Genomic DNA, 15,383 nt, shown 5'->3' with positions numbered 1-15,383 from the left:
CCTTGACATCCTTGACATCGGCCTCGCCGATGTGTCAAGGGCTTGCATAGGAACCGATGAGTACGCTAACGCATGAATGGACTCGTGGACTTGCTGCATAGGATTTGTAATGTTTGAGTTTGTAATTTCCAATCATATAGGGTTGCGTCGGGGACGCCGGTGTATACGAGCTCGTTGGGCAACGTTCACCTGCAGTTGGAGCCTCAAAGATGGTGGGGGTTCAGCCTTTTCTTGCAGATCAGTAGTGAATTGTGGTACTCCGTACCTGAGGCTCTGTTGTTCTTATGGTGATTTGTCTTTGGATGTGTGGAGGTGGCTAGGTGGGCCCTTGAATGTTGGCTCATCTGGGACCTATGGAAAGTGTGAAGCGGGAACAAAGATAGTATAGCAAGCAATATGTACTACTATCACGTTCCATTTAAAAAAAAAAAAAAAAAAGTAATGTGCTGAGTCTACGGACAAAAAAAATAGGAAGAATAAAACAATGAATGGGGACAAATCGATACTGGTAATCGAAACAAGAGGATCATGGAAGAAGGCCAGGGAAGATGCACGCAGACAGAATAAAAACCCAATAGATTAGAAGAAGAAAAAAAAAACCGAATCCCATTCAAAGCAGCAAGTAAACCAAGCTCAAACATCTGTCATCATTGTCATCAATTCCTGGATCAATCATTCCACAGTCAAGGGCATGGCACAGATCCTCCTCTGATACGGTAGACTCAATCTTGGAAACAACCACGAATGCAAGTTTTTTTTTTATCCTTTCATCTACCGTGCACATCCATCGGATCTGTGGAGACTAAGGCGCCAAGGTTTGGTCGCCGGCGCCGCATCGGGGCTTTCTTGCGGTTCGCAATGGCAGCGTCTTGCAATTGTTCGGGGTTCATCTCAGTATCGCCGTCCTTATCGTCGCGTGCCTCCTGTGGAGACACCCCGTGCTCGTGATTCCACGCCTCGTCGAGCTCGACAACGTTTTTGGGTTTCATGCGCAGCCATTTCATGCGCGGGCCGACACGCGAGACCTCGGAGACCTTGAAGCCATAGATTCTGGGGTCATAGATCTTGCCCTTGCCGAGTCCCGGGCAGAGGTTGGGTGTCCGGACACCGTTGATTTCTAGCGGCTGGTTTTCGGGGGTGGGCGACTGTGCCTGACGACCTGCCGAGGTGCGTGTTAGGGAGCCAGTGCGAGACTGCGTTGATGCGCCCCGTGGCGACATCATCGACAATGCCGCATCCAGACGGGGCCCGATATCCAGGTCTGGGAATGTCATGAAGAACAGACATCCGAACGTTGTACCGAAGAATGCGCCATCGACGGAGTGGAAACGGCTGTTGGGGGGTGTATAAATATCCATGCAACCAGGGCAGAAAAGCTTAACCGTTTCGTGGCCAGGGGTATCGGACCGGCCTACGGGCAGAACTTTACATCCGTTGCAGTTCACTCGCGGACAGGTGCCGAAATGCTGCATCTCGTACTTTTCGAGCATTTGTTGGATGCCGGGTCGCGAGGTGATATACCGTTGGTGGATCAACCCATACAGGAGCTCAGCGGAGCTCTCGATCACGCTCAAATCGCTTGCGACCCGGGCGTGTCGCCGATCGCCTGCTCTTCTGTATGCAGGTTGATCACCGAGCGCATCGTCTTCATCTTCCTCCTCCTCCTCTTCCTCCTCCTCTTCCTCGTCATCCTCCGGCTCCACATCCAGGATCATCTCTAGTGCCTCCTTGTACATCGGCACCTGCGACTGAAGGCCAGTCAAATTGAAGTCATCCTCGATGAAGTCCTCCGATACCTCTGCGAAAAACTCATGGCCCATCAACGAACAAAACGAGGAAATCCAGGACTCTGGCGCTCCTTCCGAGGATGACATGTCGAACGAGGCGGACACAGATGACGATAGGGTCGATTCAGACAGTTGACTCAAATCCAGCCTGTCGAGGCCGTCGGCCAACGCCGAACCTGTCTCTCTCGACACGTTGCCGAGCTGGGGGGTGAGGTCTTCGGGGATGTTGGCGAAGACGAAGTGATTTCGTCACGCGGAGGAGCTGGATCGTGGCGGGGAAGGGTATAGGAGTTGGGAGAGCGAGAATGAAAGACTTCGGGTATAATCGTAGGATATCTTGCAGTTGATGGAGGGGTCGAAAAGCTAGACGTTCATGGCAATGTGCGTGCGTGCGGGAGGGGGGAGATTGTGCGATCAACGGGAAGAGGTTGGATCTAAAGCTGAACCCCACCAATATCTTATCAGTTTCTTATGGTCTTCATATTGTAATTTATCAGATCACTTACCAGATCTCAAAGACAGTCGGAGATTAATATTGGTGACTCGAGCCTGGAGGTTGGGTGTGTTAGTCGAATCGGGTTAGGCCCGTTCGGTTGGCGGGGGCGGTGGGCAGTTAGAGAGAGAGGCGCCTTCAAGGGCTGTTCACGTTTTGTGACAGCTCTTGTGTGTCTGTTGTTTTCCACGATGGGAAAAGTGAAGTCAATGTTGGCAGATTTCGATTTGCCCGGGAGGCAGGAGTCACGTGCGATCTGACGTGGGGGATATAGCCCTGGAGACATATTCATATTAAGACTCAGCCAACTAACTTTACATTGGTTTTGTTACTACGTAGCTAAACTATCAAGGGGTATTGACTGAAATATCAAAACAAGTCCCGAATGACTCGAGCAAACTCTCCCTCATCACCCAGAACCCCCGATAAACCTTCACCGGTGTTCGGAATTTCCCCATCCGGCCCAACGAAGCCGCCAATACCATCACTAGAAGTGTTAGGCATGAAATTACCAAAAGCGCCAACAGCCTCAAACAGATTTGTCAACTCTTGACTCATTTGGACTCCATTGAGAGGACTATTTCCAAGTTCGTTCCCACCGTTCATGGACCCGTACATAGACAGGTCCTGGATTGGATGCCCCGCGAGTCCAGCCATGGCTACCGCAGCGCTTGAATGAGCATCACTTGAATCCGGTCCAAAAGGACGGGCGAGAACGCCAAGTTTCTCCCCGATCTTGCGTAAACCTTTGATTGTCTTCCATAACCGCTTGGAGACGTAGGACTTGGTACTGAACCCGTTGACCAGGTCGAGCGCCATGTAGAATTCATCACGGACCTGTCGGTTGAATTCGACTGGGGCATGGGACACTGCTAGGAACAGCACCGCCAATGCAGCAACCAGGAAATAGTTGAACGTTATTTGCTGTGTCCGGTAGATATCGGACATCTGGTTCAGGCGAGTGAGGACACGGACCGAGTCTTTGGCTACCTCCACAACAGTCTGGGCATGGCCTCGATCTTCGGCAATACTGGCAGCAGAATGGAGCACGGGGCGATAGATCAGGATGCGCAGCTGGTTCATCCGTAGGTACAAGAGAACCCTAAGTCGCCTCATGCCTCTGCTCACGTTTTCGCCGTTTTTGGGGGAATCGACGGGATAGAACTTGAGCTCGTCTGGAACTTGCTTGTACCACTGGAGGATTTGATAATCCAGATATCCGATCTCATCACGACGGATATCAGTGGTGCCTTCGGATCCCAAACCAGAGTACCAGATCTTAGAGCTGATCCGGTTATATAGAACCATGCAGCGCAAGTAAGGCAGCGATGCATCCTGTAATTTTCACACGTTAGTTAATTAAGGTAACCGTGTGGCAAGAGGTATCGAGGCTTACAGGTTCTGGTAAGTTCGGATCAATATCCTCGTCTTGAATCACGAAAGGTAATCCCGTCCCTAAACTCCATCGTCTGTCCAAGCTGTAGACTGACCAGAATAGCTGAGTGATCTCGTTCCACTGCTGCTCAACTGGGAATGATTTCACCATAGCATCCCGACGATGCAATCCCATCTCTAAGCACATCCGTGCCGCCAATCCAATAAGTCGATAAGCCATGGCATCATCGTCTGTATGGTAATGGTATGTAGCCTGGAGTGGGAAACAGAGTTAGACTTGTTGACTGCGGCTTTTGAAGAGACATCGGCTTACCACAATAGCAAAGAGCTGAATAGTTTTGATGGTATGAGACTCCCACAACTTCGATTCTACAAATGGCTTAACATCCAAGTAGAGCCGGTGCCCAAGTTCACTTTGACCGCCCCCCTCCACGACCAGCGTGGTGGCGAGAATCAACTTCAAAATTATTGAGCTTTCGTCGTGAAGACCATCAGAGCCCGGAAACCCCCGTTGTGCAAAGCCTGTCCTGGTAGCAGCCTCTATGAACGTGTAGAGCAGATTAGCCTGGCTGATAACCTTGGCGATATCCACCACAGGATACATAATCCCAATCTCTTCCTCGTAAACCTTACAAAGACGCATTGCCTCTTCGCGCGAGATTGTCCATATTGGATCCTTGGTAGGGTGTGTGGTTTGAAGAATCTGTCCCAGGTGGGGAGGAGGTGAGCCTGTTGGAGAAACATGTGCGGTGGTCAAGTCGTCTGGGATTGCGTCTTCCGCTGGTGTGATACCCATATTTTGCAAGCTAGATTTGGCCACGTCAAAGTTGAAGGCCGAGCTTGTTGGACCATGAAAGCGTGGGTGGCGGGCTCGTGGCTTCGCTAGCCCGGCTTGAATTGGAGTGTAGACCGATTGAGACCCGTCGCGAGAGAGGTGTTCAAACCCTGGTGAATCAAAGGTTGGTCTTTGGGTACGAAGGTCATTGAGATTGGTGAACAAGCTGTTGACTTGGTCTTGTAAAGTAGTGATCTGTTCTGTCATTGACCGGAACTCACTAGACTGGTTATTAGTACTAAACGCTGGACGGATTTTTATTCTATGACTTACTCCGAGTCTTTGAAGTTGTTATTACAACAATTAGGTGCATAGCGACCTGGCGAGTAGGTTAGCGCCCGATGCCGAGGATCGAACAGCTCGGACACGCTGCGAGCCGTCAAGAGAGTAAAGAGACACTTACATTCTAGATTCAGGTGACCACACCGTTGACAAGGCATCTGGCCATTGCACTTGATCTTGCGCCGCTTGCATTCATTGCTGAAAATTCCATGGTTAGTTCAGCTCTGCCAACAAAGGTACCAAAAGGAGAAGGCAGAATCATATGACTTTGGATGCAACATAGCCTACCCGACCAGTCGTAAGGCTGGAGGCTGAAGCGAGGTAACGGAAAGGGTAAAAGTGCCGGGTCAGGTCATATCATACCATGCAATGGAAATGTAGCGATTCCGCTTTGTGCGCGCCTGCGTTCCGTTGCCTTGTTCCGCCTTTCTCTTGTTGGAATCAGACGCACCGATGGACTGATCGCGAGGATCCGTTTGCGGCGGTGATATTTCCACTTGAGGTGACTCTGAAGCCATGGCCTGCAGAATATTGAAGCGACTCAATGAGCAGCCGGAGAGAGATACCAGTGTTTGAAGTGCGGAGAAATTCCTCTCTCGCGGGGTTTCCCCAGATTTAGCTTACTCATCGGATTACCCGGCCGGTCATTGGCCTCGGGGCATATTTATGCTTGGAAAATATAACAATATACTGGTGTCCAAGAGTCATAAATTTGTTAATTGCATATAATCAATTCCAAAAATATGCAAGGCTCAAATAAACCCAAATGAAAAGATATCAACGCCGCAATTGCCAAACCGCTGAGACCAGCCACTCTTTCCCAGCCAGCAATGACTGCACCAACTGAGCCTTCTGCTGAGGATTTTGGCGCAGGAATCCAAAGCCTGCGATGAAGCCAAGGATAACAGAACCCTGGAGAGCTTTCCGAAGATCTCGCAATACCCGTCCCTTTCTCGTGAGTTTCGCAGTCCAATGCCGCCACACGGGGAACGTGCAACGCAGCCAATAGTGAATCTGAGTGAATCTGTATACTATGTCAGTAACAACCAGAAACTAGCAAGCAAGAGACATACGGATATGTGGTTGAATTCCAACCATCGGCAGTGATATACCAGCTAGAGCAAGCCCCACGACGGAACACACTCTTCTGAAGCGCATCCTGCACCTGCCGAGTCCATTCACGCTCAGCACCCTCCGTGACTTCATACGAGCTGACGTGACCACTCAAGATCGGCTTGATGAATTTCAACGAGTAGTTTACCGCATTCTCCGTTGCGAAAATAACACTGGTATGCCCTGTTGCCGTATTCGGGCCGAAAAGAATAAAGAAGTTCGGGAAAGAATCCATTGCGATGCCCTGGTATGCCTGGGCACCTCCACGTTCCGCCCAGACCTCTTCAAGATCCTTGCCCTCCCTGCCAATCACCTTCAGTGGGTGCAGCCATTGGTTGGTTTCGAACCCGTTAGCCATGATGATCACATCGGCGGGAATCTCCCTAACCTCAACCGCATCTTCAGACTTGTGGGGTGGATAGTGGCGACCCAGACCAAGAGTCACGCTCTTCGCATTGACCTTCGTCAGAGGCTGGGTAGTCAGCTCCACATTTGGGGCGTTGAGACTGCGATACCAAGTGCCGTCGATGATCCGTCTCTTGCAGCCTAGGCTGTAGTTCGGTGTCAAGATCTCGTGGTATTCCTCCGGCGTAAGTTGGCGCATGTGGTCCAAGAACTTCTTTTCTAGCTGCGGTCGCACTCGTCGACCCCATGCAGTGTCCGCAAACATATCGTAAAAGCCTTTCTCCAGCTTGAAGAAAACAACCCTTCGCACGAACGACGCCAGTCCAGGGACGTAGGTCATCAATCTAGGTGACCATTTCTCGTAAAAGGGGAGATGTTCAGGAGGGATTATATCAGGCTGGACCCACGGAGGAGTTCGCATGAGTTGGGTAATGGATCGAACGTTGGCCTCTGGCTTGGCCAGCTCGGGCACTACCTGCGCGGCGCTGCAGCCGGAACCAACCATGATGACATTCTTGCCCTTCAAATCAATCTGGTCGTTCCAGCGAGCTGTATGCATGATCTCACCTTCGAACTCTTCAATGCCTGGGATGTCCTTCGGCCATGTCTTTGGTTCTACCAGCCCGCCAACACCACTGACGACCACCTTGGCTCGCACAATTTCTGTCTTGACATAGATATTGTGATGGCCATCCTGGGCTGCGATTCGATCTCGTTCGTGCTGAGCTAAATCGCCGGTTCCAGGGACAAGGTGGGAGAGTGTAACCTCCCATTCTTCGTCATCTTCGATCCATCTAAGTTCCTTGACATCGGTATTCAACTGAATCTTGTCCACAATTTGATATCTCTCGCAGACATCAGCCATATACTGTGCAATTTCTGGACCAGATGGATTCAGTGTGGACCAGTCCTTTTTCTGAGCGAACGAGAAGGAGTAGAGTGCCGCTGGTCTTTCCCTCCCGGGTTAGCTATTCAGTAAACAAGCACTAGACTTGGATTCCCTACATGTCACAAGCAACTCCCGGATACCTATTGATCCACCAGGTACCCCCAATTCCGGACTGACGGTCGAATATTCGGAATTGGTCTGTTCCCAGGACGTCTTTGAGACGGCAGCCCATGGCCACCCCCGACTCTCCAGCACCTACTATGAGGACCGGGTAGTAAGTGTGCGCATCTTTGCTGTAGACGTGGCGCTTATGAATTCGGGCAATGGAAGAAGACATGTTGCAGGTGAACACTAATCACAGGCAATGGAGTGACTGTGGAACCTGGGAGGACAAGAGTGAAATAGTTATGTAGGCATCTAACGTGGCACGAAGTGCGAGGGTACTTTGGCTAGAAAATAGCGGGTCACATGGACGACCCTTTTTCTCGCGTTTTCGATGTGTAAGGGTAGAAAGCTGAACAACTGCGGGGGTCCATATTGACCTCGGCCTTCATCGGCTTCATGCATCTTTATTGTGATCGACTCCCTACCTCGCTTGTGATTGGATCATTTTCACTTTGAAGGAGAAATGATGCCCAGGGGAAATCGCTTGTCCTACCGGAACTCTTAGTGGGACAGACTGAGGCACCCGCCAGTCGATGTGCAAGTTTAAGGTCTATAAGTCTATAACTAAGCTCTTTCCTTTTAGCTAATGATTACAAGAATAATCAACCACTTATGCGGCCTTGTATGTTTTTGGATGTTCTTTTTAGATATTCTTTTAGGCTGATACGAAAACTTCATGGAATCTTTTCTATGTAACTATAGTTAGTTAACTAGTTTACCTTTGATGGCACCACTAGGGAGACCCGAATTTCATAAGGTTTATCGCGGAGATCCACTATCTCGGGTCTCCCGAGGTCCGATCTTTAATATCTCTCCAGCTTCCAGCTTCCACCTCTCACGTCGATCTGGATGAAGCTCAAGCCATGGTCGATCCGAGTCTGGACGCGACTCTCTCGTCCATCCCTCTATCATAACCCTCGATTAAGCGTCCGAACCTTTTCCGCTTCTTCACGCTCTCAATACCGACCACTGGACATCCTCGAAAATGCCACCCTGGACACCTTCCGGCAGCGATGCTTCCTCCCCGAACGACCGGCAATCCTCCCGCACTCTACCTTCAAAGACCTTCCCGCCCGGAAACAATGGTTCAAACGCGGGAGCCCCGAGTCAACACCGAACCCCATCACAAGCCTGAACGTGGAATATCTCCATAAACACGGCGCCGATACCTTCGTCCCACTCGAACTCACAGAATCCACATCGACCGACGCTGAATTTAAATCTGAATCCGATGGCGGCACAACAGAAACGCATAGCTTCCGCCAATTCCACGCGCCGCTTACGCTGTTCCTCGACTGGATGCGCACGGCGGAGACCACTCCCCAATCAACGCGGCTCTACCTGGCACAATGCCAGCTCCTGGACCTCCCTCCCGTGCTTCGAGAAGATTTCCCGACACCGGAGCTCGTGGCGCGTGCGGGCAAAGGCGATGTATACGATACGAATATCTGGGTTGGACACCCGCCTACTTACACGCCACTTCACCGCGATCCGAACCCGAACTTGTTTGTCCAGCTGGCTGGGGAGAAGGTTGTGCGACTGCTTGCGCCGGCAGACGGACAGGCTGTGTTTGGGGCCGTGAGGAGGCAGCTGGGGAAGAGTGGGAGTCGAGAGGCAGCGGCTTTCCGGGGCGAGGAGATGATGCAGGGGAGAGAGAGGGCGTTGTTAGATGAGATAGTTTGGCGGACTCCGGTATCTGCTGGTTCGGACGCTGGGGTTGGCTTTGAAGCGTGTCTTGGTCCCGGTGATGGCTTGTTCATTCCTAAGGGATGGTGGCATAGTATTAAGGGTGTTGGTGGGGGTGTTACCGCTTCGGTGAGTATGTTTCTTTTGGGAGGGTTTGTGTCTGTCGCTGATATCCTTGCAGGTCAACTGGTGGTTTCGATAGTCTGACATCTACGCGCCTATATCAATGCGGTACGTCCGCACACAAACTCCGATGCTCGGTCGGCCCTAGCTTGGATGCAATTTGCATATTCTCGGCGACTAGTTGAGCGAAGGCAGAGAATTGGGAGGCACAGGCTTGGAAAGGCTGTAAAAAACACTCCCAGGAAAGTGGGAAACCATACACTTGTTCTCAGACTAGTCGGGCAAGAATAGTCGGTGACGTCTTTTTAGATGTCCTATCAGATATTCTTTTTAGATTTTTTCCCCCTTAGACATTTCCCCCATTATTGGTGTTGTAGCTTATGAAGACGACTTTTCTACGTATAACCAGAGATAATCAGGGAAGTGTGGAATCTAGAAAACGGTCCAATCTCCGCAATCCTTATTTTCCTCCCTCCACCAAGACCACCTAACCTCCCACAAACCCCGAACCATGCAAGTATCGCGCACAGTCTACCGCGCCGCTCTCCTCCACCTATCCGTCAATCCTTTCGTGCGCGCCTCAATCCCAGCTGGTACTACCTTAACATCCCTCAACGCGGCAACCCAAGCACCAAACACCCGGCTCTACAGCATCCTCTTCCCGCAGTGCACAACCACCTTCAAAGCATCCGACTGCACGCGCCAAATACGCACAATGTGTGACTCAAGCTCGAACTCCGACTCCGCAGCCGCTGCATCCTCAAACCCCGCCACCCAAAACGCAGACACCCCAAACAAAGAGACTCAAGAACAAGAACCCAAGAAGAACCTCTACCTCCCCGCCAGCGACCCCTCAAACCCCATCACGAACCAACAAGGGGATGGGGGCATTAAACTCGACATGAGCGGAGGCGGGACGGAGGTCAAATTGGATCACCTGGGTCCGATGGTTGTTAACGTCGATGGGACATTGTCACAGATTGGGAACTGGCAGCAGATGACGGAGATTGAAAAGAATAATACTCTGCGCGTCCTTGGGAAGCGAAACCAAAAGCGATTGGAGGCTTTGAGGGCTAAGGAGAAGGCGGAGGGAGAGTCGGAATAAAAAGATATATCGTGGGGAGCTTGACTTGGCTTTGTGTGTTGACGGGGAGTGAGACTTCTTACGGTTCGCTGTATTTTGATATTGAATATATGTATAATAAAAGGCGTTGTTACATGTCATTGATGTCAAATACGACTAATAATCGCGGCTATTCTTTCAAAAAAGCATTTTCCAATAACTAGTTATATTGGGTATCATAATGATTCTAACGTCATAAACACATGCAGTCTACAGTCCAAAGTAGAGATAAAGCACGAAAAAAACACGTCGGATATCCACAGGCCTGAGGTCACTTGGGCGTATTCTAACCATAGGTAAATCGCAATTATCCAAAGTAGCGATGAAAACCTATCCAAGTCTTATTCAAAGATAATTTGGCACCACTTGTGTACGACAGTCCTATGGGAACTGTTAGAACCGAATCGGGAGGAAAGTAGATGAGAAATTACACTCACTTCGGCGGTATGACCACAAAGTCTCTGGTATACTCCTCGATCTCAGGAACACCAGTGACCAAATCGACCTCCTCAGGCTTAAGTAACTTAGTCCCGTGGAAAAGTTTCCACCCGAAGTAAATAACCGGGAAGACGCCGATCATAGTGTAGGAGAAGAGGAAGGTCGGGATGGACCAGTTGCCGGGAAGGAAGACGGTGTAGCCACCGACGAAAGCCATGGTTGTAGTGCAGATAAAAGCGAAGTAGGCGATGTATGGCTGGAACCAGCTGCGGTATGGCAAGGTTTCCCGGGCAATGCCTTGGGCCGCGAGAGCTTTCTTGAAGCGGATGAAGGTGAAAGTGACGACGGAGAAGTTGATGAGCTGGGAGGCGGTGACCTGGATTTGGGATTAGTTGGCTATAGGGAACAGGAAATTGGGACTGGGGTGAGGGCTCATACTAGATTAACAAACCAGTTTAGCACGACTGATGCACCGTTGGATACCTGCAGGAAACTCAATAGGCCGATGATGAGCACGATGCCGACACAGTAGATGGGAACACCGTTGTTGGTGCACTTGGTAAACAACTTCGGGGCTTTGCCTTCAAGCGCTAGACCGTATAGACTGCGACTGGCACAGTACATGTAACTATTGCCCGCACTGAACGAAGCAGTGAGAATGACAGCATTGACGATGTCTGGCAGAATGGGGATCTTTAGGCGATCCATGGAGATAACATAGGGTGAGGCAGCAGCACCGGGCTTGCCATTGTCGAAGGCATCGGCCATGGTCTTATCATTGTACGGGACCAGAATGCCGACACAGAGAACACCCAGAACGAAGAATGCCGTGAGACGGTAGAAGACACCGTTGAAGGCCTTAGGTAGCACCTTGCGCGGGTTAATGGTCTCACCAGCAGCCATAGAGACATAGTCTGGACCGGCGATGGTGAAACTGGCTGTGATGACAGCCGCAAGTACACCGAGGAACTTGCCGGTATCGCCTGTCTTGTAGTACTCGTTGAAGGCACCTGGTTCGTTCCAGTAGCGGAAGCCAAAACGATCGCCGAGCGGGTTGCCGCCTAGCATGACGATGAATGTATAGAGGATCAGGCCTATGCTCAACAAGACCTTGCCCAGTGAGAGCCAGAACTCTGCTTCGCCGTACCATTTCACAGCAAAGAGATTCAGTATTCTGTTTCCCGTTTATTAGTCAGGATCTTGGGTGCAGATCACAGAAGACGACAAACCCATAGAGTACAATGATAACCACGTTCATGGCTGCGACAGGAATCACATCGGTCCAGTATTTAATGATCAAGCTGACGGCGACAATCTCGAAAGGCACTAGGGCCGCCTCGAAAATAAAGAAGTTGTACCCAGCGGCAACACCCAAAGCTTCATCAACGTAGCGGCCGGCGAATCGGATGAATGGCGAAGAGATAGGCAGGTATGTAACCATTTCAGCCAAGCCTAGAAAATAAAATGTAAGTTGGGTAGTCATACTACGCATCCAGATAGGAAAACAAGACGAGAGGAATGTTGCAGCAATTAGGCGATCGGTCAATGTTAGGACAAGCTGAATCGTTGGTGCATTTGGGATCATATGGGATACGGTTTCGAACATGGAGGAATGCTGCTGGTGGGAAAGATGCAAAGGGCTTGGGAAGCATAGGGGTGTTCGTACAGACGGTGATGATCAAAATCACACAACTCCTAGAGAACAGTATAAGAGTGCGAATCTTCAATGAGATGTAGGCAGGAAACAAGCAAGGGCGATAATAGACTGGGTTGGGTTCTTGGGTGTCCGACTGGCTTTTGGTAGATGCATGGGCAGACGTAGGGCTAATGGTGCTTTGGTCGACATTCATACATCTGTTTGGCATAGAAGTGCCTGGTCTAACAACGTCCTACATCCTTGGGGATCTGAAATTGTGGAGACAGACTTCGAATCCTGGTTCTTGATGTTTTGTTTGGTCGCATGGATCCTTGTTCTTTGCCTTGCTCCTTTTCCTTGACCCATTACCCACTGGCGGATTTCTTTTCCGTTTCTGACATATCCACCTACTTACCGCGCACGTTGATGCTGTACAAAGTAGCAAAGTCGGGACAACCCAGGTCGAGAACCCAATCGAGCCAACAAAACAATATAACAAGGAAAACACTAACCAAAGACTGAATCCAATAAACAAACTGGCGGGGCCACTGGTCCGTAATCCAGATCCGATCTGCACGTACAAGGCTGTGCCAATTGTTCCTCCAATTCCAATCAATTGTACATGACGGGGCTTGAGCTTGCGACGGGTATGGTCGTATGTAGATTCCATTGATCCGCTATCGAGTGATGGCGCGCGATTGGCGCCGGATGTGTCCTTCTCGGTGACTTCCATCTCTTTATTCATCGCAGGTTTCGATTCGAGATCAGAGAGGCGGGTGGGCTCTGCGCTCTGTATGGCGGCGGTCATTGGGGTATGAGAGCCATACCCCGAGTTAGGAGAATGTGACATCTTGGACTTTGTATTTCCAGGAAAGAGCGAAGCAACAGCATAAATAAATACGCAAAGGGGTCCAGACCGAGAATTTTTAAGAAAAAGAAATGCAAGGAGAAAGTCGACAAGGAGATTTTTTTTTTTTCCTAGCTGGGTAGTATTTTCCTGTTTCGCCTTAGTGTGCCAAAATCTTGGGTCTGGACGGCAATAGGCGTAGGCCAAACTAAGTCAAAGAGTAACGCCCCGGTGTCTGATGCTCATCGCTTTTATCCCCACATGGCCCCTCCTAGGGAGAAGGGGGGAGGGGGGAAGATTGGGGCTGATCACTCTTTGTGCCCATTGGATTGAATACTTTGATCTGCATAAGAGGCTCCAAATCAAGAGGCCATTGATTGCAGTGATCACACGATCTAACTGACAATGTTAGAAAGTACAGGCAAAGTATTTTCTGGGTGTTCAGGGAGATAATAATAATCCCCGCGGGTATCCCGTGTGGAGAGAGATAATTGCCGAGGTCCAAGGAGAATGGAGGTTTTCACCTGCAAAACTTCACAATATTGTAGCAAACCAAGCCCCAATTTCGAATATACTAAGTACAGCTGAAATTATATTAAATATGAATCCCTGCAATCAAAACTGTGGTTTAAACACCGCATTTCACTATGCTCATGTTCTTCTTTCCTTGTAGGCACTAGTGCTAGTGTCCCTAGTGCCCTCGAAGTTATTGCCACCCGAGGTTTCAGTCGAGGGTCTCTGTTGTGAGGCTTTTCCGATCCAACTTGGTGGAAAAAAGCTATCGTTGTCTTCAAAATAAAGGTGGTGGATCACATCAGAGTTTGTGGGGGTCCGGCGTTGATTGGGGTCTGGATGCACAGGATGTTCGGTAGCAGAAGTTGGATGTGGATGCGTGTCGGAGAACGACATTTCAAAGAACAGTATTTTATTGTGCAACTGCGTGAGAGTTGTGTTGAAAAAGGTAACCTAACAGTCGCCTGGACCTTTTGAAACTCTTGCAAGGTCAGGTGCACCTGTCGAGGTATATCTTGACGTCATGAGAGTTATTCCCCCATATCAGCCCTCATGTTCTACAAGGCTAACTAGATTGGGGCAAAAAGAGAGGAACTATATATCTACATATATAGGTACCAGTCTTCCCAAATAAGTAATTGTTCACAGTCTTATCACCAACGTATATTCTCTGATTGGGTCAAACCTGTCTATATTGTTCGTACATGGGCAGGGGCCCATCATCATATATATAGAAATCTTAAAATAAGCAAAGATAAGAATATAATCCACCTATAGTGCGTAGAAGAGCAAGTCAAATATAGATCTATACATCGGTAGACTCTACAACATAGTAAGAATAAAAATGGAATAGTCTTAAGTAGAGTGATCAATCAGACAGCCGACAGTAAGCAGCCTTGAAGCGGCTACCGACCTCGGGAAACCCCGCCAAACCCCAAGATGTTTTTTTTCCCCCTCAACTTCACCTCCAACAATCACAATGGTCGAACAAGACGAGTCTAAGCGTTTCACACCCAAGGTGCCAGTCGAGCTCGATCCGCCCAAGGACGACCCCATTTCCGTCGAGGAATTGGCCAAATGCGACGGTATGAGAGTTTACCTGTGCACCCCTCACCGATTCCTTCCCCAATTCCCCATTTCCAATGCGCCCAGTTCAAAGATCATCGCTAATGTTTATTACACAACAGGTTCCGATCCTAGCCGTCCGACTCTGGTCGCCATCAAGGGTGTCGTCTTTGATGTGAGCCGGAATTCGGCTTATGGTGCCTCGGGTTCATATCGAGGTGAGTACAGCACTGTATCAAAATTACAATGAACAATCACACTGACTGTTCTTTCCTCCTAGTCTTCGCCGGCAAGGATGCCTCCCGCGCTCTTGCCTCATCCTCTCTGAAGCCCGAAGACTGTGTACCTGAGTGGTATGACCTCCCGGACAAGGAAAAGACTGTCTTGGATGAGTGGTATACTTTCTTCAGCAAGCGGTATAACATTGTCGGCAAGGTCGAAGGCGCCAAGAACACCTAAGGGCTACATCGCCATGGAGACGCAGCCTTCTCATGGATCGAATGTGCGACATTACCTATATACCCATTATGAGAAATGGATCAACAATCCAGTATTCAAATCTCAAATCATGCTTTTCATTTTCGAAAT

At 49.7% G+C, this 15,383-nt stretch overlaps 7 protein-coding genes across 7 annotated transcripts; 3 read left to right on the top strand and 4 right to left on the bottom strand.

The window, feature by feature from the left end:
* Nucleotides 1–767: 767 nt before the first annotated feature.
* On the bottom strand, nt 768–1,874 carry N7537_005010 (casein kinase II subunit beta; the record flags this gene model as incomplete). Its single annotated transcript, XM_056896067.1, has 1 exon — nt 768–1,874. The coding sequence occupies one exon, from the start codon at nt 1,872–1,874 to the stop codon at nt 768–770; it is 1,107 nt and encodes a 368-aa protein (XP_056755815.1).
* Nucleotides 1,875–2,649: 775 nt separating this feature from the next.
* Nucleotides 2,650–5,310, bottom strand: N7537_005009 (transcription factor domain-containing protein; the record flags this gene model as incomplete). The annotated part of the gene is made up of 6 exons (XM_056896066.1): nt 2,650–3,615; nt 3,677–3,928; nt 3,989–4,730; nt 4,784–4,829; nt 4,914–4,990; nt 5,156–5,310. The coding sequence occupies 6 exons, from the start codon at nt 5,308–5,310 to the stop codon at nt 2,650–2,652; spliced, it is 2,238 nt and encodes a 745-aa protein (XP_056755814.1).
* Nucleotides 5,311–5,569: 259 nt separating this feature from the next.
* N7537_005008 (flavin-containing monooxygenase) lies at nt 5,570–7,536 on the bottom strand (the record flags this gene model as incomplete). The annotated part of the gene is made up of 3 exons (XM_056896065.1): nt 5,570–5,816; nt 5,866–7,260; nt 7,316–7,536. 3 exons carry the CDS (start codon nt 7,534–7,536, stop codon nt 5,570–5,572), a joined length of 1,863 nt encoding a protein of 620 aa, XP_056755813.1.
* Nucleotides 7,537–8,213: 677 nt separating this feature from the next.
* On the top strand, nt 8,214–9,252 carry N7537_005007 (putative JmjC domain protein; the record flags this gene model as incomplete). Its single annotated transcript, XM_056896064.1, has 2 exons — nt 8,214–9,179; nt 9,232–9,252. 2 exons carry the CDS (start codon nt 8,214–8,216, stop codon nt 9,250–9,252), a joined length of 987 nt encoding a protein of 328 aa, XP_056755812.1.
* Nucleotides 9,253–9,684: 432 nt separating this feature from the next.
* On the top strand, nt 9,685–10,278 carry N7537_005006 (uncharacterized protein; the record flags this gene model as incomplete). Its single annotated transcript, XM_056896063.1, has 1 exon — nt 9,685–10,278. The coding sequence occupies one exon, from the start codon at nt 9,685–9,687 to the stop codon at nt 10,276–10,278; it is 594 nt and encodes a 197-aa protein (XP_056755811.1).
* A 359-nt stretch (nt 10,279–10,637) lies between these two features.
* N7537_005005 (putative general amino acid permease (Agp2)) lies at nt 10,638–13,178 on the bottom strand (the record flags this gene model as incomplete). Its single annotated transcript, XM_056896062.1, has 6 exons — nt 10,638–10,677; nt 10,734–11,110; nt 11,173–11,908; nt 11,964–12,186; nt 12,786–12,799; nt 12,883–13,178. 6 exons carry the CDS (start codon nt 13,176–13,178, stop codon nt 10,638–10,640), a joined length of 1,686 nt encoding a protein of 561 aa, XP_056755810.1.
* Nucleotides 13,179–14,709: 1,531 nt separating this feature from the next.
* Nucleotides 14,710–15,254, top strand: N7537_005004 (putative progesterone binding protein; the record flags this gene model as incomplete). Its single annotated transcript, XM_056896061.1, has 3 exons — nt 14,710–14,815; nt 14,918–15,013; nt 15,076–15,254. 3 exons carry the CDS (start codon nt 14,710–14,712, stop codon nt 15,252–15,254), a joined length of 381 nt encoding a protein of 126 aa, XP_056755809.1.
* Between the last annotated feature and the right edge of the window lie 129 nt (nt 15,255–15,383).

Source organism: Penicillium hordei (assembly GCF_028827395.1).
Source record: "Penicillium hordei strain IBT 12815 chromosome Unknown utg000002l_segment0_segment0, whole genome shotgun sequence".
NCBI lineage: Eukaryota > Fungi > Ascomycota > Eurotiomycetes > Eurotiales > Aspergillaceae > Penicillium > Penicillium hordei.
The sequence above is the reverse complement of the archived record's forward strand: the minus strand, read 5'-3'. Positions and strand labels throughout refer to the sequence as shown.